This window comes from Bos indicus x Bos taurus, chromosome 24 (genome assembly GCF_003369695.1).
Source record: "Bos indicus x Bos taurus breed Angus x Brahman F1 hybrid chromosome 24, Bos_hybrid_MaternalHap_v2.0, whole genome shotgun sequence".
NCBI lineage: Eukaryota > Metazoa > Chordata > Mammalia > Artiodactyla > Bovidae > Bos > Bos indicus x Bos taurus.
The window spans coordinates 45484001-45509041 of NC_040099.1; the positions used below are offsets into that span (position 1 = coordinate 45484001).

A 25041-nucleotide genomic window follows, 5' to 3' on the forward strand; every position below is an offset into this window, starting at 1 on the left:
GCAACCTCAGTAACTCAGTTGGGTGAAAGATGATGTTAGATCATTTGATGTTCATCCCCCACGACAAGGTCACCAGCAGATTTAAACCCAACATGTCTCAGGCTCTTCGACTGTGCACTGATTCACACCAAGAACTCAAGAAGCCCCCACAGCCACAGGCTCTTCTCCTAACTGCAGGCATGTGCCAGGGAGGGTGCAGCCTCTTCCCACTGGGCAGGGGCGTGTTCTTGCATTGCAACCAGAAACTGTCTTTTAGAGAAAAGAGCCAGAAGAATTTCAAACTCAGTACAAGAGAGTGGGCACCATGTTTTCTATGTTGGGAAGGGAACTTGGGTCCAAATATATGGACTGAGGACTCGTCACAGTCTAGCTTCTAACACCCAGCTTCGCCTTTCCTTGCCGGCTGCCCCCTGCTCCAGCAGGGCCCACAACTGGGATTTCCTGGCACAAACCAGGTGTGTATTTTTTTCAGGCATTTCCTTGGCTGGAGTGTTCACCTCCCTCTTGCCAGTTCAACCAAGTCCTGACATGAAGGCCTGAGCCGGTCTCCGCCAGCTGTGGGAAGTTGGGGGACTGCCCTGCGCTCCGACAGCGGCCCCTCTGCCCACACCCCACCCCGACCCTGCCACTTTGCCCCCACACAGACAGTCTGCTCCCTCTCTCCCTGTCTCTGCAGCTCCATGCTCTCTCTGGGAAGCCCAAGGGCACACAGTAGGTATTCAACAGGGAGCATCTTCACAAAGAGGAGAGACGGCCCAGTCTATCGGGGGAGCCCCCTAGCGGGAACACTTGGAGAGTCCGGCTCTGGGGAGAAATAGGAGGCCAAAGCAAACAACCCTTTGTGTCCACATTTCTGAGGGAGAGGAGGAGGTACAGGCAGCCAAGGAGAGCGTTCTCACGCCAAGCAGATAATTATGTGTTCTTGGAAGCAGGTTTAATGGACTGGCTCAGAGCAGAGCTGGGAATGGGCTCTGAGGCCTGCCGCCTTCAGACGGAACGTGGCTCGGGCAGCCATTTCCCCGTCCAGTTTTAACAAGTGGCCGACGCCTTATGGAAACTTTTGAAAGGCGCTCTGTTTCAGAGCAGCCAGCTTGCACTTCATCGGGTTGCTTTAGCCATCTTTCCCTTCAGCTTGGGAGCACAGGAAGAGAGGAAACTGAAAAATCACTGAGCGCCTACTATGTGCCAAGAACCAAGTCAGCAGTTTCACTGTCCTAAGAACCCTGTAAAGGGGGAGAAGCAGAGGCCCACAGAGCACCTCGTGGCAGAGAAGAGAATGAAACTGGGCATCTCAGCTTCCGCAGCCTGTGCTCTTTCCAAACACTGACCTTCTCTTTACAAGACCTTTTTTCTGCTGCATGTCTCGCCCCTACCCCAAAGCCAAAATTCCCCCATTTGTAGGATAAACATTCCCATGGCAAAGGAACGCTGTGTTCCCCAGAGGAGATGCAATCACGTTGTTCCTGCTGAGGTTATGTGGGCTTATGAAATAGGACACTGTGCTGAGGGCCTGGCCCCAGGCTGGAGGGTGGCCCCCCTTCTCTGCCTCCCCCAGCTGTGCCCTGCAAGGCAGTTGGAGTAACAGACAAGCCCTGGGTGGGAAACTGGGTCTAATCTTGACTCTATAGCAAGCTGCTGGTTTCCCTGGGTCTCTGCTCCCTGCAGCCATCCCAAGGCAGCAAGCTTGCTTCAGAAAGTGCAGAGAGCTACATCCATGTGAGAAACAACTCTTGGTCTGCTATTCTGGGCCTTGACTTCTCCATCTGTAAATGGGAATATTAACTGCACTTGAGATACTCAAGAGAAGATAGAGCCTTTTTGGAAAGACTCTGGAGAGTACTTCCATTGTGCAATGATCCATTCTTTCCATAATTATTAAACATATATTGAGAGTTTATTATGTGTCAGGGTTTCTGCTGGGCAATGCAAATACAGAAATCAACATGGTAACAGGCCCTGTTCTTAAAGGTCTCATGATGTATACACACATTCTTCATCAAAAAATATATACATGTTTGACGTCCCATAGTTGGAAAATAATTCCTACTCCGGTCTACTTGAGTTGCATCACTATGACTTTTGTCATATGTCCTTGATTATAAAATATACATCTTTCTCATATTTTAGCATTTATTAAATGAGAGTGCATCTTGCAATTCTAATTGGCAGCATTTTCTTCTTTCATGGTAAGGCACAAAACAATAACACAATATTCAGTTGATAACATCTTAGATTCAGTGCAATATGTTTGGGGGAAAAAGTTTTTTTCAACTGGATTTTTAATGTAATTCACAGACATTGAATTTAACACAAGTTCTTTCCAGAACATTTCTAGTACATCCAGATATGTAGTGTCATGAAGATCACGTGGCTAGATATCGCCCCTCACTTCTCATCTGATGACTTGGAAGGATTCATACCATGCTGTGTTACCTCTTGGCCACCAGAGGGAGAGAGTGCATTGGGAAGGGACAGATTCTCAGGCTTGCTGGCTTCCGCTCTGCTAAACCTTTCCAGCGTGCCCCCTCCAGGGCCGTCTGAAACTCACTGAAATTCCACCTGCAGTCAGGAAGGAAAGGCCTCTTCCAGAGCCATGGAAGCACCAGAAAGAAGAGTTGATCATATATGAATGATATTTGCAGATCTATGCTAAACGCCAGCCATGGTTTAAATGAGCTATTCCTGGGAATGGGAACGGCCCTAGACAGGGCAGAGTTTGGCAGTTCTGCCTTGAAGTACAGGTGGCCCCTCAAGTTCTCAAGACCTGAGACCCACAGTGATTTATAAAGTTATCCCACTCTAGCAGTTACCTGTAGCCTTCCATCCTTTCTTCCTCCTTTTCTTCCTTCCCTCTTTCTCCTTCACTGAACTATTTATTGGACACCTACTACTTTATTTTTCTGGGCTCCAAAATCACTGCAGATGGTGATTGCAGCCATGAAATTAAAAGACACTTACTCTTTGGAAGGAAAATTATGACCAACCTAGACAGCATATTAAAAAGCAGAGACAATACTTTGCCAACAAAGGTCTGTGTAGTCAAGGCTATGGTTTTTCCAGTGGTCATGTATGGATGTGAGAGTTGGACTATAAGGAAAGCTGAGCACTGAAGAATTGATTATTTTGAGCTGTGGTATTGGAGAAGACTCTTGAGAGCCCCTTGCACTGCAAGGAAATCCAACCAGTCCATCCTAAAAGAGATCAGTCCTGGGTGTTCATTGTAAGGACTGATGATGAAGCTGAAACTCCAATACTTTGGCCAAGTGATGCGAAGAGCTGACTCATTTAAAAAGACCCTGATGCTGAGAAAGATTGAGGGCAGGAGGAGAAGGAGACGACAGAAGATGAGATGGTTGGATGGCATCACCGACTAGATTGACATGGGTTTGGGTGGACTCCGGGAGTTGGTGATGGACAGGGAGGCCTGGCATGTTGCGGTTCATGGTGTCGCAAAGAGTCGGACACGACTGAGCGACTGAACTGAACTGAACTGAACTACGTGCCAGGTTCTGTGCTAGGAGCTAGGAGATACAGCAGTATAAGGAAAAATACTCGTCCCATGAGAACATGTGACAGACAGCAGACTATCAGAGAAGCCTTGTCCAACAGGTGATAATTAAGACAAAGACTGAGGGAAGAGCAGGAGTTATCTAGGTAAAGGGCTAGGGAGAAGCCTTCCAGACAAATGGACCAGCATTTGCAGAGACTGGACATCACCAGATGGTCAACACCGAAATCAGATTGATTATATTCTTTGCAGCCAAAGATGGAGAAGCTCTATACAGTCAGCAAAAACAAGACAAGGAGCTGACTGTGGCTCAGACCATGAATTCCTTATTGCTAAATTCAGACTGAAATTGAACAAAGTAGGGAAAACCACTACCCATTCAGGTATGACCTAAATCAAATCCCTTATGGTTATACAGTGGAAGTGAGAAATAGATTTAAGGGCCTAGATGTGATAGATAGAGTGCCTCATGAACTATGGAATGAGGTTCGTGACATTGTACAGGAGACAGGGATCAAGACCATTCCCATGGAAAAGAAATGCAAAAAAGCAAAATGGCTGGGGAGGCCTTACAAATAGCTGTGAAAAGAAGAGAAGTGAAAAGCAAAGGAGAAAAGGAAAGATATAAACATCTGAATGCAGAGTTCCAAAGAATAGCAAGAAGAGATAAGAAAGCCTACTTTAGCGATCAATGCAAAGAAATAGAGGAAAACAACAGAATGGGAAAGACTAGGGATCTCTTCAAGAAAATCAGAGATACCAAAGGAACATTTCATGCAAAGATGAGCTCGATAAAGGACAGAAATGGTATGGACCTAACAGAAGCAGAAGATATTAAGAAGAGATGGCATGAATACACAGAAGAACTGTACAAAAAAGATCTTCACGACCCAGAAAATCACTGACCTAGAGCCAGACATCCTGGAATGTGAAGTCAAGTGGGTCTTAGAAAGCATCACTACGAACAAAGCTAGTGGAGGTGATGGAATTCCAGTTGAGCTATTCCAAATCCTGAAAGATGATGCCGTGAAAGTGCTGCACTTCATATGCCAGCACATTTGGAAAACTCAGCAGTGGCCACAGGACTGGAAAAGGTCAGTTTTCATTCCCATACCAAAGAAAGGCAATGCCAAAGAATGCTCAAACTACCGCACAATCGCACTCATCTCACACACTAGTAAAGTAATGCTCAAAATTCTCCAAGCCAGGCTTCAGCAATATGTGAACCATGAACTTCCTGATGTTCAAGCTGGTTTTAGAAAAGGCAGAGGAACCAGAGATCAAATTGCCAACATCTGTTGGATCATGGAAAAAGCAAGAGAGTTCCAGAAAAACATCTATTTCTGCTTTCTTGACTATGGCAAAGCCTTTGACTGTGTGGATCACAATAAACTGTGGAAAATTCTGAAAGAGATGGGAATACCAGACCACCTGATCTGCCTCTTGAGAAATCTGTATGCAAGTCAGGAAGCAACAGTTAGAACTGGACATGGAACAACAGACTGGTTCCAAATAGGAAAAGGAGTTCGTCAAGGCTGTATATTGTCACCCTGTTTATTTAACTTCTATGCAGAGTACATCATGAGAAACGCTGGACTGGAGGAAACACAAGCTGGAATCAAGATTGCCGGGAGAAATATCAATAACCTCAGATATGCAGATGACACCACCCTTATGGCAGAAAGTGAAGAGGAACTCAAAAGCCTCTTGATGAAAGTGAAAGTGGAGAGTGAAAAAGTTGGCTTAAAGCTCAACATTCAGAAAACAAAGATCATGGCATCCGGTCCCACAACTTCATGGGAAATAGATGGGGAAACAGTGGAAACGGTGTCAAGACTTTATTTTTCTGGGCTCCAAAATCACTACAAATGGTGACTGCAGCCATGAAATTAAAAGACGCTTACTCCTTGGAAGGAAAGTTATGACCAACCTAGATAGTATATTCAAAAGCAGAGACATTACTTTGCCAACAAAGGTTCATCTAGTCAAGGCTATGGTTTTTCCTGTGTTCACGTATGGATGTGAGAGTTGGACTGTGAAGAAGGCTGAGCACCGAAGAATTGATGCTTTTGAACTGTGGTGTTGGAGAAGACTCTTGAGAGTCCCTTGGACTGCAAGGAGATCCAACCAGTCCGTTCTGAAGGACATCAGCCCTGGGATTTCTTTGGAAGGAATGATGCTAAAGCTGAAACTCCAGTACTTTGGCCACCTCACTGGAAGAGTTGACTCATTGGAAAAGACTCTGATGCTGGGAGGGATTGGGGGCAGGAGGAGAAGGGGACAACAGAGGATGAGATGGCTGGATGGCATCACCGACTCGATGGACGTGAGTCTGGGTGAACTCCGGGAGTTGGTGATGGACAGGGAGGCCTGGCGTGCTGCGATTCATGGGGTCACAAAGAGTCGGACACGACTGAGCGACTGATCTGATCTGATCTGAGGTAAAAAGTGCTAAATGGAGGCCAGTGTGGGGCCCAGAAATGAGCAGCAGGAGAAGCACAGGACAGGCTAAAGCACAGTGGAGTCAGTGATGCAGAGCTTGAGCACCATGCTAAAGGTGTGGTGTAGCCATTGGAGGGATTTAAGCAGGAAACATGTGTGGACTTAAATGTTAATATGATGAATTTGACTGCTGTGGGGCACAGCTTGGAGGAGAAATCTGAGAAGAAGTGGGAGTAAGCAATTGGCAGTTATTTGGACAAGTGGCAAGAGGTGATGGTAACCAAGTGGTGATACTGGACATCAAGGTGTATTTTAGAGATAGTTTTGGATTGGAGAGTGGAGGAGAAGGGAGTGTGGAGTTTGATTCCTGAAATGTCTAAAGAAGAAACTTGGAAGGGGGATGGGAATTTTCCTGGGATTGGCCCCTTGGAGAGAGGAAGACAGGACTCAGGAAGGAACATTATGAGTTGTCTCAGTGTATTAAGTCTAAGCTTCTGTGAAGTAAAGAATTAAATCTGCGAATCCAGTTCTCAAAGCTAGGCTGCAAATGTTAGACTTAGGGGCCATAGGTATGTAGATGGGAGATAAAGCCGTGGCAGCAGGGACCAATGGGGAAAACTTTAGATCATACTGAGATACAACTCCATGCAGACCCAAAACCACCTCCCAAAGAAACAGTAAATTTAAATAAGACATAACTGAGCTGGAGGAGACCAAAAAAGAACGTCAGAAACAAGAAGGAAAGAAGTATAACTACCATGACACAGCCAGACTAAAGTGGAAACTAAGACATTGTGAAGAGATTGTTCTAAAACCAAGCCCTGACATAAGCCCTGGCCCAGTGATGAAAGGAAAAGTGTCTCACATGGAGGAATCAGTGTGCACAGCCTCCAGTGGGTCACACAAGAGCCGCTTACTGCTCCTGGGGAGAGGAAGGAAATAGAAGCTGGAAAGGGCATTGAGGGCAGAGGGGAGAGAAGGGCACTGCAGGCCAACAGGCAGCAATATAGGCTGCATAGCAACTAAGAAAATGAACTTCTCCTAGAGCCGTCCTCAGGTGGAAACCCAGATCTACATGTATGTATCAAGGGGAAAATGCATGTGCGTCTAATTCTGCAATAAAACAGTACCATTGGCAATATGAAAGATAGAGAAAAAATATTTTAGTGACCAGAAAAAAAGAGATATATTCTTACTGAGTGATCAGGGAACTCTGCACAGCAGAAATGGACTTTCTTCTGGACTTGAAAGAATGGGTGGATTTTGAACAATACAGGTCATGTTGGTGGAGGAATGGCTCCAGGCCCCTCTGGTAGCACAAGTGACTGGAACAGTAGGTCCCTTGTTTCAGAATAGACCTCAGGCCTCCTGTGGCCCCCATCTAGCATCAGCCAAGTCCCTGGGGCTCCATCCTGACTCACTTGTTCTTTCCCTTTCCTTTTACCAGTTTCGTGACTGATGAGCAGCCAAAGCCTGAAAGAGATGTCTGATGCTCACACTCACAGCAGCCCTCTCCTGGCAGAGCCTCTTTCCAGCAAATACAAACTCTACGAGTTCGAGTTTCCCAGCCCAGGCTGTTCCCCCAACTCCCAGGATGCACACCCAGCCCTACCTCTTCTAGAAATGCCTGAAGAAAAGGTGAGGAATGGCCTTCCCAGGATGTTCCCCAGGTGGGGGTGGGAGGAAGGGTGGAGCATGTGTGATCTAATGCCTGTAACTGTCACACTGGGGGAGATTCTGCCCACCCCCAATACAGCTCACATCCACAATCAATCCTTCCTGACCTTAGATGGAAAATGTGACTCTGTGTGTCACATGATTTTAAGGACAAGTAGAGAATGCATACTCTATACACACTTACAAGTCTTCCAACCAGTCCCCCAAATCTTTCTCCTTGTATCTGCTCCATGAATTACTCTATTGTCTCCAAAAGGAAGGCCTCTTTCAAAGCAGGCCTTTAGTATTCCTTGGACCCAGCATCATCAAGGCAGCATAGCTACCAACTCAGTGGCCAAGGACCCAAGACTGTTAAGGTTATTAATGAAACGTAATTCAGGTACCATAAAATTCACCTCTTTAAAGTATACAATACACTGGTTTTTCACATATTTACAAGGTTGTGCACACATCACTATTATCTAATTCCAGAATATTTTAATCACCTCACAAAGAAAGTCCATACTCCTTAATAGTCAGCCCTCCTTTCATCTTCCCCACCTCCCAGCCCTGGCAAAACCACCAATCTACTTTCTGGATTTATAGATTTGCCCATTCTATATATTTTATATAAATGGAATCATATAATATATGCCTTTTGTGATTGCTTCCTTTCATTTAGCATAATATTTTGGGTTCTTTCAGTAATCATTCCTTTTATGGCCAATAACATTTCATTGTATTTGCTGTTGTTATTTAATCATTGTCATGTCCAGCTCTTTGCAACCCCATGGACTGTTGCGTGCCAGTTTCCTCTTTCCTTCACTAACTCCAGGAATTTGCTCAAATTCATGAGCACTGAGTCAATGATGCTATCTAACCCTCTCATCTGCTACCACCCCTTTCTCCTTTTGCCTTCAATCTTTCCCAGAATCTGGGTCTTTTCCAAAGAGTCAGTTCTTCACATCAGATGAACTGACTCATCTCAAAGTACTGGAGCTTCAGCTTCAGCATGAGTCTTTCCCAGGAATATTCATGGTTGGGTTCCTTTGGGATTGACTGATTTGATCTCCTTGCCGTCCAAAGGACTCTCAAGAGTCTTCTCAACCACCACATTTCAAAAGCATCAACTCTTCGGCACTCAGTCTTCTTTGTGGTCCAGCTCTCACATCCTTACCTGATGACAGGAAAAACCATGGCTTTGACTGTACACATCTTGGTCAGCAAAGTGATGTCTCTGCTTTTGAATATGCTATCTAGGTTTGTCATATCTTTCCTTCCAAGGAACAAGCTTCTTTTAATTTCATGGCTGCAGTCACCATCTGCAGTGATTTTGGAGCCAAGAAAATGAAATCGGTCACTGTTTCCACTTTTTCACCTTTTGTTTGCCATGAAGCGATGGGACTAGATGCCGTGATCTTAGTTTTTTTAATGTCATTTAAGTCCAGCTTTTTCACTCTCTTTTTTCACTCTCATCAAGAGGTTCTTTACTTCTTCTTCATTTTCTGCCATTAGAGTAGCATCATCTGCATATCTGAGGTTGTTGATAATTCTCCTGGCAATCTCAATTCCAGTTTGTGATTCATCCAGCCTAGCATTTTACATCATATAATCTGCATATAAGTTAAATAATCAGGGTGACAGCATACAGCCATGTCATACTCCTTTCCCAATTTTGAACCAGTCAGTTTTCCATGTCTGATTCTAACTGTTGCTTCTTGACACACATACAGGTTTCCCAGGAGAGAGGTAAGGTGGTCTCATACTCTCATCACTTAAAGAATCTTCCACAGTTTGTTGTGATCCACCCAGTCAAAGGCTTTTGTGTAGTCAACAAAGCACAAGTAGATGTTTTTCTGGAACTCACTTGCTTTCTCCATGATCTACCGAATGTTGGCAATATGATATCTGGTTCCTCTGCCTTTCTAAATCCAGCTTATACATCTGGAAATTCTCAGTTCACATACTGCTGAAGCCTAGTTTGAAGGATTTTGAGCATAAGCATGCTAGCATGTGAAATGAGCACAATTGTACAGCAGTTTGAACATTCTTTGGCGTTACCCTTCTTTGGGATTGGAATGAAAACTGACCTTTTCCAGTCCTGTAGCCACCACTGAGTTTTCCAAATTTGCTGACATACTAGTTGCAGCACTTTCACATCATTATCTTTTAGCATTTAAAAAGCTCAGATGGAATTCTGTCACCTCCACTAGCCTTGTTCTTAGTAATGCTTCTTAAGGCCCACTTGATTTCATACTCCAAGTTGTCTGGCTCTAGGTGAGTGAGCACACCATCATGGTTATCCAGGTCATTAAGACCTTTTTTTTGTATAGCTCTTCTGTGTATTTCGCTACCTGTTCTCAGTCTCTTCTGCTTCTGTCCTTACCAAATAGGTCCTTACCATTTTTGTCTCTTATGATGCCCATCCTTCCATGAAATATTTCCTTGATATCTCCAATTTTCTTGAAGAAATCTCTAGTCTTTCCCATTCCATTGTTTTCCTCTATTTTTTTGCATTGTTCCTTTAAGAAGGCTTCCTTTTCTCTCCTTGCTACTCTCTGGAATTCTGCATTCAGTTGGGTATATCTTTCCCTATCTCCCTTGCCTTTCATTTCTCTTCTTTCCTCAGCTATTTGTAAAGCCTCCTCGGATAATCACTTTGCCTTTTTGCATTTTTTTTTTTCCTTTGGACAGTTTTGGTCACTGCCTCTTAGAATCTCTGTCCATAGTTCTTCAGGCATTCTGTCTACCAAATCTAATCCCTTGAATCCATTTGTCATCTCCACCGATTTAAGTCATATCTGAATGGCCTAGTGGTTTTCCCTACTTCCTTCAATTTAAGCCTGAATTTTGCAAAAACGAGCTAATCATCTGAGCCACAGTCAACCACAGGTCTTGTTTTTGCTGACTCTATAGAGCTTCTCTGTCTTTGGCTGCAAAGGACATAATCAACCTGATTTTTGTATTGACCATCTGATGATTTCCATGTGTAAAGTCATCTCTTGGATAGTTGGAAAAGTGTATTTGCTATGGCCAGCGTGTTCTCTTGACAAAGCTCTGTTAGCCTTTGCCCTGCTTCATTTTGTACGCTAAGGCCAAACTTGCCTGTTTTTCTGGGTATCTCTTGACTTCCTACTTTTGCATTCCAACCCCTAGTGATGAAAAGGACACCTTTTTTTGGTTTAGTTCTAGAAGATATTGTAAGTCTTCTTAGAACCAGTCAAATTCAGCTTCTTTGGCATCAGTGGTTGGGGCATAGACTTGGATTCCTGGGATGTTGAATAGTTTGCCTTGGAAATGGTCTGAGGTCATTCTTTCATTCTGAGGTTGTCCCTATGTGGGGCTCTTTTGTTTATGATGAAGGCTACTCCATTTCTTCTAAGGGATTCTTGCCCACAGTAGTAGATATAGTGGGCATCTGAACTGCATTCACCCATTCCCATTCTTTAATTCACTGATTCCTAAGATGTCAATGTTCACTCTTGCCATCTTTTGCTTGACCATGTCCAGTGTATCTTGATTCATAGACCTAACGTTCTAGGTTTTCACAGCACCAGCCTTCACTGTCACCACCAAACACATCCACAACTAAGCATTGTTTCTACTTTGGCCCAACCACTTGGTTCTTCTGGAGTTATTAGTAATTGCCCTCCACTCCTCCCCAGTAGCATATTGGACACCTTCCAACTTGAGGGGCTCATCTTCTGGTGTCATATCTTTTTGCCTTTTCATACTGTTTATGGGGTTCTCAAGGCAAGAGTACCTAGAAGTGGTATTTCTGGGTCACATGGTAAGTCTACATTCAACATTTTAAGAAACTGATAAATTGTTTTCCAAAGTGGCTGCATTAGTATTTATTCTCACCAGCCATGTACACATTGTGCCATTCCACCTCCTCAACAAACTGTGTTGTCTTTTTTATTATAGTCTAGGTAAATGAGTTTAGGTGATGGAGAAGGCAATGGCACCCCACTCCAGTACTCTTGCCTGGAAAATCCCATGGACGGAGGAGCCTGGAAGGCTGCAGTCCATGGGGTCGCTGAGGGTCGGACACGACTGAGCGACTTCACTTTCACTTTTCACTTTCATGCATTGGAGAAGGAAATGGCAACCCACTCCAGTGTTCTTGCCTAGAGAATCCCAGGGATGGGGGAGCCTGGTGGACTGCCGTCTATGGCGTCACACAGAGTCGGACACGACTGAAGTGACTTAGCAGCAGCAGCAGGTAAATGTGATGGGAGAAGGCAATGGCACCCCACTCCAGTACTCTTGTCTGGAAAAATCCCATGGATGGAGGAGCCTGGTGGGCTGCAGTCCATGGGGTCGAGAAGAGTCGGATACGACTGAGCAACTTCACTTTCACTTTTCACTTTCATGCATTGGAGAAGGCAATGGCAACCTACTCCAGTGTTCTTGCCTGGAGAATATGAGGGACGGGGAGCCTGGTGGGCTGCCGTCCATTGGGTCGCAGAGTCCGACACAACTGAAGCGACTTAGTAGCAGCAGCAGCAGGTAAATGTGATGGAGAAGGCAATGGCGACCCACTCCAGTACTCTTCCCTGGAAAATCCCATGGATGGAGGAACCTGGTAGGCTGCAGTCCATGGGGTCGCGAAGAGCCGGATACGACTGAGTGACTTCACTTTCACTTTTCACTTTCATGCATTGGAGAAGGAAATGGCAACCCACTCCAGTGTTCTTGCCTGGAGAATCCCAGGGACGGGGGAGCCTGGTGGGCTGCTGTCTATGGGGTCGCACAGAGTCGGACACGACTGAAGTGACTTAGCAGCAGCAGCAAGTAAATGTGAAGGGACAGCTCACTGTGATTTTGATTAGCATTTCCCGAACGGCAAATGGGGCTTCCCTGGTGGCTCAGTCGGTAAAGAATCTGCCTGCAGTGCAGGAGACTGCTTGCAATGGAGGAGATATGAGTTCAATCACTGGGTCAAGAAGATCCCCTAGAGAAGAAAATGGCAACCCACTCCAGTATTCTTGCCTGGGAAATCCCATAGAGAAGCCTGGTGGGCTACTGTCCATGGGGTCACCAAGAATAGGACTTAGCGACTAAACCACCACCAATGGCAAATGATCTGGGGACATCTTTTCATGTGCTTACTGGGCACTTGTATATCTTCTTTGGAAAAATGTTTTTTCAAGTGCTTTGCTCATTTTTAAATTATGTCACTTGTCCTTTTATGGTGGAGTTGTAGTCATTCTTTTTACATTCTGGATATTATACCCTTTCCAGATATATAATTTACAAATTATTTCTCCCACTCTGTAGGTTGTCTTTTCACTGTCTTGATAATGTCCCTAGAAGCACAGGGTTTTTAATTCTGATTAAGTCCAATTAATCTATTTTTTTCTTTGATTGCTTATACTTTGGTGTCATATCCAAGAAACCATTTTTTTATCCAAGGTCAAAAGATGTACACCAATGTTTTAATTGAACAGTTTTATAATTTTGGCACTTACATATAAGCCTTTTATTCATTTTAAGTTACTTTCTGTATATGATTTTAAGTAAGGATACAATTTCAGTCTTTTAACTAGTGAGTATCCACTTGTCCCAGCACTATTGTTAAAAAGATTATCCTTCCTCCATTGAATTCTCTTGATAGTCCTATCAACAATCAATTGACCATAAATATATGGGTTTGTTTCTGGGCTCTAATTTCTATGGGTCCAATTTATATGTTTATTCTTAAGACAATACCACACCACCTTGAGCGCTGGAGCTTTATAGTAAGTTTTGAAATCAGGAAATATGAGTTTTCCAACTGTGTTCTTCTTTTCAAGATTGTTTTATCTAATCTGAGATCCTTGAATTTCAGGATCCTAAAATTTATATTTTAGGATCCTAAAATATAAATATAAATATTTATAAATATAAATATAAATATTTTGGATCCTAAAATATAAATTTTAGGATCCAAACTTCAATCTCCACAAAAAAATAAATAAATAAATAAAAAGGCAACTGACATTTTGATAAGGATTGTATCAAATCTATAGACCAATTTGGAGAATATTGTATCTTAACAAAATTAAGTCATCCAGTCAGTGAGCATAAGCTATCTTTCTTCTTATTTAAGTCTTTAATTTCTTTCAGAGATGTTTTGTAATTTTGAGTGCACAGTTTTACACCTCTTTTGTTACATTCAATCCAAAATATTTTATTCTTTTTCATGCTACATAGATAGAATTGTCTTCTTAATTTTATTTTTGGATTGTTCATTGCCAATGTATAGAGATAAAATCTGTTTTTGTATGTATATTGATTATCTATCCTGCAAACTTGCTGAACTAATTCATTATCTCTAACAGTTTGTTGTTGTTTTTTTGTAGATTTCTTAAGGTTTTCTGTATAAAAGGATGTCTTCAAATAGAGATAGTTTAAATTCGTTCTTTCCAATTTGGTTCCCTTTTGTCTTTTTTTTTTCTTACCTAACTACTCTGGTTAAAATTTCTAGTACAATGTGGAATAGCAGTGACAAGAACACACATCTTTGTCATGTTACTGACCTTAGAGGGAAAGCATCCAGTTTCACTATTAAGTGTGATATTAGCTCTGAATTTTTTTTTATTATTAGGTCAAGGAACTTCTTTTGTATTCCTAGTTAGTTGATTGCTTTTATCAGAAAGGTTGTTGAATTTTTCAAATAGTTTTTCTGTGTCTGTTGAAATAACCATGTGAATATTTTTCTTTATTAAACAATCTATTGATAGTTTTTATAGGTTGAAACAGTCTCAGATTCTTAGAATTCTCTTTGGTCATAATCTTTTTTATATCGTACTGGATTTGTTTTGCTAGTATTTGTTAAGGATTTTTGCATCTATATTCATAAAGCATATTGATCTATATCTTCTTTCTTGTCATGTCTTTGTCTGGCTTTCATATCAGGATAGTACCAGCCTCATAGATTATTTTAAGAGGCGTTTCCCTCTCTTCTGCTTTTTGGAAGGTATTAGAATTAATTCCTTACACATTTGGTGCAATTCACAGATGAAGCTACCTGGACATGGGTTTTTCTTTGTGGGAAATTTTAGTTTGGTTTGACTTAGTTTTTAGCTGATTCAGTTGCTTTACTTTTTTAGGGATCAATACAAGTTTTCTATTTCTTCCTATCTCAGTTTTGGTAGTTTTTGTTTTTCTAAGAATTTATACAGCTCATCTAGGTTATCTAATTTGTTAGAATACCATTATTCATTTCTTTATAACCCACTTCTTTGTAATCCTTTTTATTTCTTTAAGGTTGGTAGTGATGTCTCCTCCTCCATTTCTGATTCTAGTAACTTCAGTCTTCTCTTTTTTTTCTTTGTCAAACTAGTTAAAAGTTAAAAGGTCAACTTTGACCTCTCCAAGGAACTGACTTTTAGTTTTATTGATTTTTATATTGTTTTTCTATTCTCTATTTCATTTATTTTCATTATAATCTGTTACTTCCTTCCACTCACTTTGGGCTTAATTCACTGTTATTTTCTACTTTCTTAAAGTGAAAGGTTAGTTTGTTGAGATATTTCTTCTTTTAACATAGGCATTTACGTTTATCAATTTCACTGTATGCACTGATATAGCTTCATCCCGTAAGTTTTGGTGTGTTGTGGTTTTGTTTTCATTCATCTCAAAATATTTTCTAATTCCTCCTCTGATTTCCTCTTTGATCCATGGATTATTTAGGAGTGTGTTCTTTAATTTTCACATATTTTACAAATATCCACGTTTGATTTTCTTTTTTCTTTTCATTTTTAGCTTTAATCCTTTCCCAGTGGATCTTTTTTGTATTTTTACTATTTTTAATTTAAATTTGTTTATTTTTAATTGGAGGATAATTGCTTTACAATGTTGCACTGGTTTATGCAACATATCAATATGAATCAGCCATAGGTATGTGTGCGGCCCCTCCCTCTTGCGCTTCCCTCCCACCTCCTGCCCCATCCTACCTCTCCAGGTAGGATGCACCAGATTTCAGCACAGGATGCACAGAGCACCAGATTTGAGCTTTCTGCATCATATAGCAAATTCCCACTGCCTATCTGATTTTACGTATGGTAGCAGATATGTTTCAACATTACTCTCTGTTTGTCCCACCCTCTCCTCTCACTGTGTCTGCAAGTCTGTTCTCTGCATCCCCTTGCTGCTCTGCAGATGGCTTCATCAGTACTATCTAATTTCACTCCACTATGGACATCACCAGATGGTCAACACCGAAATCAGATTGATTATATTCTTTGCAGCCAAAGATGGAGAAGCTCTATACAGTCAGCAAAAACAAGACCAGGAGCTGACTGTGGCTCAGACCATGAATTCCTTATTGCAAAATTCAGACTGAAATTGAAGAAAGTAGGGAAAACCACTAGACCATTCAGGTATGACCTAAATCAAATCCTTTATGATTATACAGTGGAAGTGAGAAATAGATTTAAGGGCCTAGATCTGATAGATAGAGTGCCTGATGAACTATGGAGTGAGGTTCGTGACATTGTACAGGAGACAGGGATCAAGACCATTCCCATGGAAAAGAAATGCAAAAAAGCAAAATGGCTGTCTGGGGAGGCCTTACAAATAGCTGTGAAAAGAAGAGAAGCGAAAAGCAAAGGAGAAAAGGAAAGATATAAACATCTGAATGCAGAGTTCCAAAGAATAGCAAGAGAGATAAGAAAGCCTTCTTCAGCGATAAATTCAAAGAAATAGAGGAAAACAACAGAATGGGAAAGACTAGGGATCTCTTCAAGAAAATCAGAGATACCAAAGGAACATTTCATGCAAAGATGAGCTCGATAAAGGACAGAAATGGTATGGACCTAACAGAAGTAGAAGATATTAAGAAGCGATGGCAAGAATACACAGAAGAACTGTACAAAAAAGATCTTCACGACCCAGATAATCACAATGGTGTGATCACTGACCTAGAGCCAGACATCCTGGAATGTGAAGTCAAGTGGGTCTTAGAAAGCATCACTACGAACAAAGCTAGAGGAGGTGATGGAATTCCAGTTGAGCTATTCCAAATCCTGAAAGATGATGCTGTGAAAGTGCTGCACTCCATATGCCAGCACATTTGGAAAACTCAGCAGTGGCCACAGGACTGGAAAAGGTCAGTTTTCATTCCAATCCCAAAGAAAGGCAATGCCAAAGAATGCTCAAACTACTGCACAATCGCACTCATCTCACACGCTAGTAAAGTAATGCTCAAAATTCTCCAAGCCAGGCTTCAGCAATATGTGAACCATGAACTTCCTGATGTTCAAGCTGGTTTTAGAAAAGGCAGAGGAACCAGAGATCAAATTGCCAACATCTGCTGGATCATGGAAAAAGCAAGAGAGTTCCAGAAAAACATCTATTTCTGTTTTCTTGACTATGGCAAAGCCTTTGACTGTGTGGATCACAGTAAACTGTGGAAAATTCTGAAAGAGATGGGAATACCAGGCCACCTGATCTGCCTCTTGAGAAATCTGTATGCAAGTCAGGAAGCAACAGTTAGAACTGGACATGGAACAACAGACTGGTTCCAAATAGGAAAAGGAGTTCGTCAAGGCTGTATATTGTCACCCTGTTTATTTAACTTCTATGCAGAGTACATCATGAGAAACGCTGGACTGGAGGAAACACAAGCTGGAATCAAGATTGCCAGGAGAAATATCAATAACCTCAGATATGCAGATGACACCACCCTTATGGCTGAAAGTGAAGAAGAACTCAAAAGCCTCTTGATGAAAGTGAAAGTGGAGAGTGAAAAAGTTGGCTTAAAGCTCAACATTCAGAAAACGAAGATCATGGCATCCGGTCCCACAACTTCATGGGAAATAGATGGGGAAACAGTGGAAACAGTGTCAGACTTTATTTTTCTGGGCTCCAAAATCACTGCAGATGGTGACTGCAGCCATGAAATTAAAAGATGCTTACTCCTTGGAAGGAAAGTTATGACCAACCTAGATAGCATATTCAAAAGCAGAGACATTACTTTGCCAACAAAGGTTCGTCTAGTCAAGGCTATGGTTTTTCCTGTGGTCATGTATGGATGTGAGAGTTGACTGTGAAGAAGGCTGAGCGCCAAAGAATTGATGCTTTTGAACTGTGGTGTTGGAGAAGACTCTTGAGAATCCCTTGGACTGCAAGGAGATCCAACCAGTCCGTTCTGAAGGACATCAGCCCTGGGATTTCTTTGGAAGGAATGATGCTAAAGCTGAAACTCCAGTACTTTGGCCACCTCATGGGAAGAGTTGACTCATTGGAAAAGACTCTGATGCTTCGAGGGATTGGGGGCAGGAGGAGAAGGGGAGGACAGAGGATGAGATGGCTGGATGGCATCACCGACTCAATGGACATGAGTCTGAGTGAACTCCGGGAGTTGGTGATGGACAGGGAGGCCTGGTGTGCTGCGATTCATGGGGTCACAAAGAGTCGGACACGACTGAGCAACTGATCTGATCTGATCTGTGGCCAGAAAACATATTGTGTATGATTTCAATCCCTTTACTAATGTTTTTAATCATAAAAATGTTTTACTTATTTGATGGCCCAGCATGGTCTATGAGCTTCCCAAGTGTTGTTGTTCAGTCGCTCAGTCATGTCCGACTCTTTGTGAACCAATGGACTGCAGCACACCAGGCTTCCCTGTCCTTCACCAATACCTGGAGCTTGCTCAAACTCATGTCCATTGAGTCAGTGATGCCATCTAACCATCTCATCCTCTGTCATCCCCTTCTCCTCCTGCCTTTAATCTTTCCCAGCATCAGTATCTTTTTCAGTAAGTCAGCTCTTCTCATCAGGTGGCCAAAGTATTGGAGCTTCAGCATCAGACCCTCCTAGTGGCACTGTGGTAAAGAACCCGCCTGCCAATGCAAGGGATGCGGGTTCGATCCCTGCATTCCCTGGAGAACGAAATGGCAACCATTCTTGCCTGGGAAATCCCATGAACCGAGGAGCCTGGTGGGCTACAGTCTCTGGGTCGCAAAGAGTCAGTCACAACCCACCACACATGCACACAGCATCATCTATGTTGGAGAAGGTTCCATGTGCACTAGAAATGGTATATTCTGCTGCTGTTGGGTGAAGTGTTCTACCGATGTCTATTTGGTCTAGTTTATTAGAATTGTTCAAGTCTTCTATTTCCTTGATCTTCTATCTAGATAGTCTATCATTTTTTTCAAATGCAGTATGGAAGGCTTCAATTATTATTATTGAATCAATTTTTCCTCACGTCAGTTCTAAAAACTACTGCTTCATAAATTTGGGGGCTTTGTTGTTAAGCATGTAGTGTTTATAATTATTATATTTTCTTGGTAGATTGATCATTTTATTATTAAATTTTTCTTTCTTACTCTCTAGTAACAATTTTTGTCTTAGCAAAAGGTCTATTTTGCTGATGTTAGTATAGTCACTCCAGCTTTTGTTTTGTTTTGGTTTTTTTTAGTAACTGTTTACACAATATATCTTTTTCCATCCTTACAATCAATTTATATTTTTGAATATAAAGTATGTTTATTTTAGAGAAGATATAGTTGTGTAACTTTTTAAATTTTGTTCTGCAAATTTCTGTCTTTGAAGTGTGTAATCCATTTACATTTAATGTAGTTACTGGTAAGTTAGGATTTATGCCTGCCATTTTGCTATTTACTTTCTATATATGATATACCTTTTCTGTTTATGTATAATTTCACTATCGCCATCTTTTATCTTAAACAGGTATTTTCTAGTGTATCCTTTTAATTCTTCTGTCCTTGTTATGTATATGTTTTAGTTTTTTCTCTGAGTAGTTGTCCTGGATATTACAATTAAATGTCTTAATATATAAAAATATAGTTTGGATTAAATTCAACTTCATTACAATATTATACAAAGCTATGTTACTATGTAACTTTATCCCTACCACCTTTGTGCTGTTATTGTCATACAAATGACATCTTTATATATTGTATGCCCATCAACAATGGAGCTGACTGTAGCTCAGAACATGAGCTTTTGTTGAAAAAGTCAGACATATTGAAGAAAGTAGGAAAAACCACTAGGCCATTCAGATATGACTTAAATCAGTGGAGGTGACAAATAGATTAGAGGAATTAGATTTGGTAGACAGAGTGCCTGAAGAACTATGGACAGAGGTTCGTAACATTGTACAGGAAGCAATGACCAAAACCATCCAAAGAAAAAGGAATGCAGGAAGACAAAGTGATTAACCGAGGAGGCTGAGGAAAGAGAAGTGCTGCTGCTGCTAAGTCGCTTCAGTCGTGTCCCACTCTGTGCGACCCCATAGACGGCAGCCCACCAGGCTCCCCTGCCCCTGGGATTCTCCAGGCAAGAACACTGGAGTGGGTTGCCATTTCCTCCTCCAATGAAGAGAAGTGCAAGGCAAGGGAAATAGGGAAAGATAGACCCAACTGAATGCAGAATTCCAGAGAATAGCAAGGCATATGCCCAAGCCTTTTAAAGCCCCCTTTGGACATCCTAGTTTTTCCTTTTAAGTTTTTGATTAGCTTCTTGTTTTTCTCAATTGTTATCCACCACCTCAGGCACATTTTTTACCAGTGTTCTCATTGCCTTAATGGAGGGGAGAATTTGAGGGGGCCTCAGTTCACCATTTCTACTGGCATCCTCAAGATATTTAAGTTTTGATGCAGGGACGAGGTTAGAGAAATCTGCAGAACATTAAAGTACAATAGAAACATAATGTGAGCCACACATATAAGTTTAAATTTATATTACTATATTTTAAAAGTAAAAAGAAAAGAAATAGATAAAATTATTTTATTTTTTATAGACGTATAGCTGGTTTACAATGTGTTAGTTTCAGGTGTACAGCAAAGTGATTCAGTTACATGTGTGTGTGTGTGTGTGTGTGTTCTTTTTCCGATTCTTTTCCCTGATAAGTTATTGCAATATTTTGTAAAATATTGAGTATGGTTCCCTGTGCTATATAATGGGTCCTTGTTGCTTATCTATTTTATATATGGTAGTGTGTATATACGGAGAAGGCAATGGCACCCCACTCCAGTACTCTTGCCTGGAAAATCCCATGGACAGAGGAGCCTAGTGGGCTGCAGCCCATAAGGTCGCGACTGAGCGACTTCACTTTCACTTTTCACTTTCATGCATTGGAGAAGGAAATGGCAACCCACTCCAGCGTTCTTGCCTGGAGAATCCCAGGGAAGGCAGAGCCTGGTGGGCTGCCGTCTATGGGGTCGCACAGAGTCGGACATGACTGAAGTGACTTAGCAGTGTGTATATGTTAATCCCAAACTGATAATCCCTCCTCCTGTTTCCCCTTGGTAACCATGCTTGTTTTCTAGGTCTGTGTGCCTGTTTCTATTTTGCATGTAAGTTTCTTTGTACCGTTTTCTTAGATTCCACATATAAGGGATATCATATGATATTTGTCTTTCTCTGACTGGCTTACTTCATTTAGGATGATAATCTCTGGGTCCAGATGTTGCTGAAAATGGCATGATTTCATTCTTTTTATGGCTGAGGAAGAGTCCATTGTATAAATATACCACATTTTCTTTATCAATCCATTTGTGCAACTGATGGACTCTTACTTTGTTCCCATAGTCTGGCTATTGCAAATAGTGCTGCAGTGAACACTGGGAGGCGTGTATCTTTTCAAACTGTGTTTTCCCCTGTGCGTGCCTAGGAGTCGGAATGCTGGGTCATATGGTAGCCCTGTCTTTAGTTTTTCTACGTCGTGACTGTACCAATTTACATGCCCACCAAGAGTGTGGGAGGGTTCCTTTTTCTTTGCACCTTCTCCAGCATTTATTGTTCATAGACTTTCTGATGATGGACATTCTGACTAGTGTGAGGTGATACCTCACTGTGGTCTTGATTTGCATTTCTCTGATAATTAGTGATGCTGAGCATCTTGTATGTGCCTTTTAGCCATCTGAATGCCTTCTGCGGAAAAATGTCTGTTTAGATCTTCTGCCCATTTTTTCATTGGATTGTTTGTTTTTGTGATGTTGAACTGTGGCTAATCTAAATTGAGATGTGCTCTAGAATATATTAGTCTCTAAAATATGCAAACAGCTCATACAGGTGAAATTATTTGAGTAATATGTTTTATTTAACTTAATATGTATGAATACATTATTATTTTAATATATAATCAATAGAAGGCATCATTGAGGTCTTTCATACATTCTTTTTCCATACTAAGGCTTCAAAACCTACTTAAGCACATCTCAGTTCAGATTAGCCACATTTTAAGTGCCAAGAGCCACATGTTCTACTGGCTACTGTATTGGAAGACATAGTTGTAGAGCAAGGAGTCCTGACCCAAGGGTTCATAAATGGATGGAACTTAGATGGAGAAAAGAATTTATTTTCACTAACCTCCAATGAACTTTAGAATTTACTTCAATGATAAATAAGCAATAAACAACAGCCACTTTAGTAGTACCTGGGATTTTTGTCATTGCCACAGTACTGGGAAGTAGTACCTGGGAATTTTGTCATTGCCACAGCTTCTCCCAGACCCCAAGATGGAGATGTGGATCTAAGATGTTTTCTGGGGTCTGTCCCTGGGTCAATACCTGCAGAGAAGTGAGACTGGGTGGAAGTTGGGCTGTGATGTAGTCACAGTAAAGGTGACGGGTGAGCCTACGTGAGCTCTGGAGCTAGAATGGCCCTATATAGTTGTCCCGAGTTGACATTCCACATAGTCACTCATCTCTACCTTGGAATTATAATCAGTATTGGTATTGGATCTACTGCCCCATATGCACATCGGGTTTTTAAAATATTGTGATAACCGCCTTTCAATATAATTGGTTTTCATTGCAATCTCATTTTATGCATTTACAAACATTCTAGAAAGAAGTCCACAGGCTTGCCAAACTACCAAAAGGGATCCTTGGACACACAAGGTTAAGAACCCTGCTATGAGGAATGTGTAGTGGTCCTGGGAGGAGCAGGCCTGCATGAAGCACTCTAGACAGCATGGCACAATGGACATTTATCTCATAATCCCCCATCTCCAACAACAACAACAAAAATCTGACAATCTTCCCTAGCCCCAAATGCCCCTGCTCTCAAAAAGCTCTGTTATTTAATGTTTTATCATGGTTCTTCCTGAAAGGATCTCCGGTCATCCAATGAAGAAAGCCACATTGTGAAGATTGAAAAACCCAATGAAAAGGATACAAGAAGAGAAACTGGGGCAGCCCCTCAGGACTCTGCAGGCCAAGGGGGCATCAGTCTCTTCCAAGCAGTGGGCTACCTCACAGGCGAGATGAAGGAGTACAGGAGCTGGCTGAAAGGTAGGTAGATGTCCAGGGACGAAGCAGCCGGGCCAGGCCAAGGAGCCGGCAGCCCGCCTGGCTTGGCCTGGGGAAGCTGCTCCCTCACTTACCCATGGCAGGTGTTCCGGCCCCAAGCTGGCTCCGGTGAGCATAATGTATCCTCCCATCTGAATTTCCATGATTCCAGAATTCAGTGCATTTCACTGATTTTAGCTCTTTGCCAGTGCTTCACTCCTACCTGGAATAGATATAGGGCAACCATAGTAGCAACATGTAAGCCATTTTCTAACAAACTAAATGGTCATTCTTTCACTTATTCCACAGTCATTTTTTACGTGCCAAGAAAATACTGACCTCACCCTCCCCAGTGTTCCAGGTTCTTTCCTTTCAACATCATTCATCTCCCAGTTTCCCTTAACTAATGTTGCAACAAATACCCCCCACCCCCCTCTCCCTCACCTGCCGCCCACTTGTACAGGTTGTCCTGGAAACCAAACCAGAGAATGAGACAGAACATATGTCAATCTTCAGTGTCAATGCATAACTCAATGCTAATTTCACAGCTGGGCTAGTCGTTTCTTTCCCAGATTTTTTTCCCTCCAGACCAGTTTCTTTCCTGCTCAGATACCAGCCCTCAACTGAGCCATAGAGTTCTACACAAAAAGAGTTTCCTTCCCTCCCCACCTCTTCCTTTGGACCAATAAATCTCCCTTGGAATGTTCCTGGGGCTTCCTTGCCAACCAAGCTGATGGCTGGAACAGCATTAAATTGGTCTCAGCATGGCGCTCAGTCTGTACAACAAAACTGACCCCCACTGTGGACTGACTGCCAGGCCACTCAGAGGCTCAGGCTGGGCACCGGAGGAATGAGAGGCAGTGTCCCCACTAGCGCTCCCTGTCTGCTTTGGTTGCCGCGCCAACCAGCGGTCCGACAGGGAAGCACGGGCTCAACCCTGCTGATGACTCTGCCTGTCTCTTTCAGATAAACCCCTGGCCTTCCAGTTCACAGACTGGGTTCTGAGGGGGGCCGCTCAGGTGATGTTTGCCAACAACCCTCTCAGCGGGTTCATCATCTTCATAGGGCTCCTGATCCAGAACCCCTGGTGGACAATTACGGGAGGTCTGGGGACCGTGGTGTCAACTTTAACTGCCCTCATCTTGAGCCAGGACAGGTGAGTTCCTCTCTATGGGGGCCTTGGTTTCTCGGAGTAGAAAGGTGGAGAAGCAATTACTTGAGTGACCAGCCAACTGTATCCAGTACCAGCCAACCAGTTTCCTGAGAATCACCTTTGAACATGTCACTGGAGTTCTTCACACAGTGTGCTCACAGCAAGTGACAGCTCCAGGCTCCATCTGACTGTAGAGCCTTCTGGAAACATTCCCTCAAAGGCAGGCACAGCTGTTCTTCCTTCATGGAGCCTACAATGCAGTTAGGAAGATACATCTAACAGACAAGAAATGTCTCTGAATAATACTAGGCAGTACACATACTGGAGAGTTCAGAGCAGGCAGACATCTCTACGTGTTGGGAAGGTTAGAGAGGGCAGCCTGTGGGAGAGTGGAAGGCCAGCGGGCAAGAGGGTAGTGCCAGGGTGGTTTGGAGAAGGGAACCAACAGAAGCCGGGAAGCACAGTGGCAGGCCAGGGGAGCGGCCAGCTCTGCACCAGGGGCCACAAGTCCTGGTAACGATAAGTAGCATTTTACTGAACTGCCCTTTGCCATAAGTTATGGTTCCCAAACTTTCCTGATGGCCAGAATCACCTAGAGTGCTTGCTAAGAACTGTAGTTTCTCACTCCCCACCCCATTCTCCATCCTTCCCAGAGATGTTCCCTTTCAGCAGATCTGGATATGGGGGTGGTGTTTTAAATAAGATTCTTCTGGGTGCTTCTGATGACCAGAGAGGTTTAGGAATGCCCATGTCCTCAATTTTTTTTTTTTAATTTGGGGTCACAAATACATTCACATATCATAAATGGTCAGCAGCATTAAAAAAATTTTTTTAATTAAAATAACAGGATAAAATAAAACAGATTAGAGTGATCCATATGTAGTAAAGGTAAAGTATTATTTTGTGAAATTTTTGTTTCAATCGTGTTGTGTGTGTGTGTGTGTGTGTGTGTGTGAGAGAGAGAGAGAGAGAGAGAGAGAAACTGGGTCATACTATGAAATACATTCCTTCCTTACTGTGGAGTACTG

The 25041-nt window shown here is 42.4% G+C and overlaps 1 protein-coding gene across 1 annotated transcript in view; it reads left to right on the forward strand.

Moving 5' to 3' along the window:
- Positions 1-7393: 7393 nt before the first annotated feature.
- Positions 7394-25041, forward strand: part of SLC14A2 (solute carrier family 14 member 2) — a 70883-nt gene continuing 53235 nt past the window's right edge. The window contains exons 1-3 of the mRNA XM_027526203.1: positions 7394-7588; positions 22683-22863; positions 23827-24016. Coding sequence (XP_027382004.1) covers positions 7409-7588; positions 22683-22863; positions 23827-24016 — 551 coding nt within the window. The 5' untranslated portion in view covers positions 7394-7408. The remainder of the gene's footprint in view (positions 7589-22682; positions 22864-23826; positions 24017-25041) is intronic.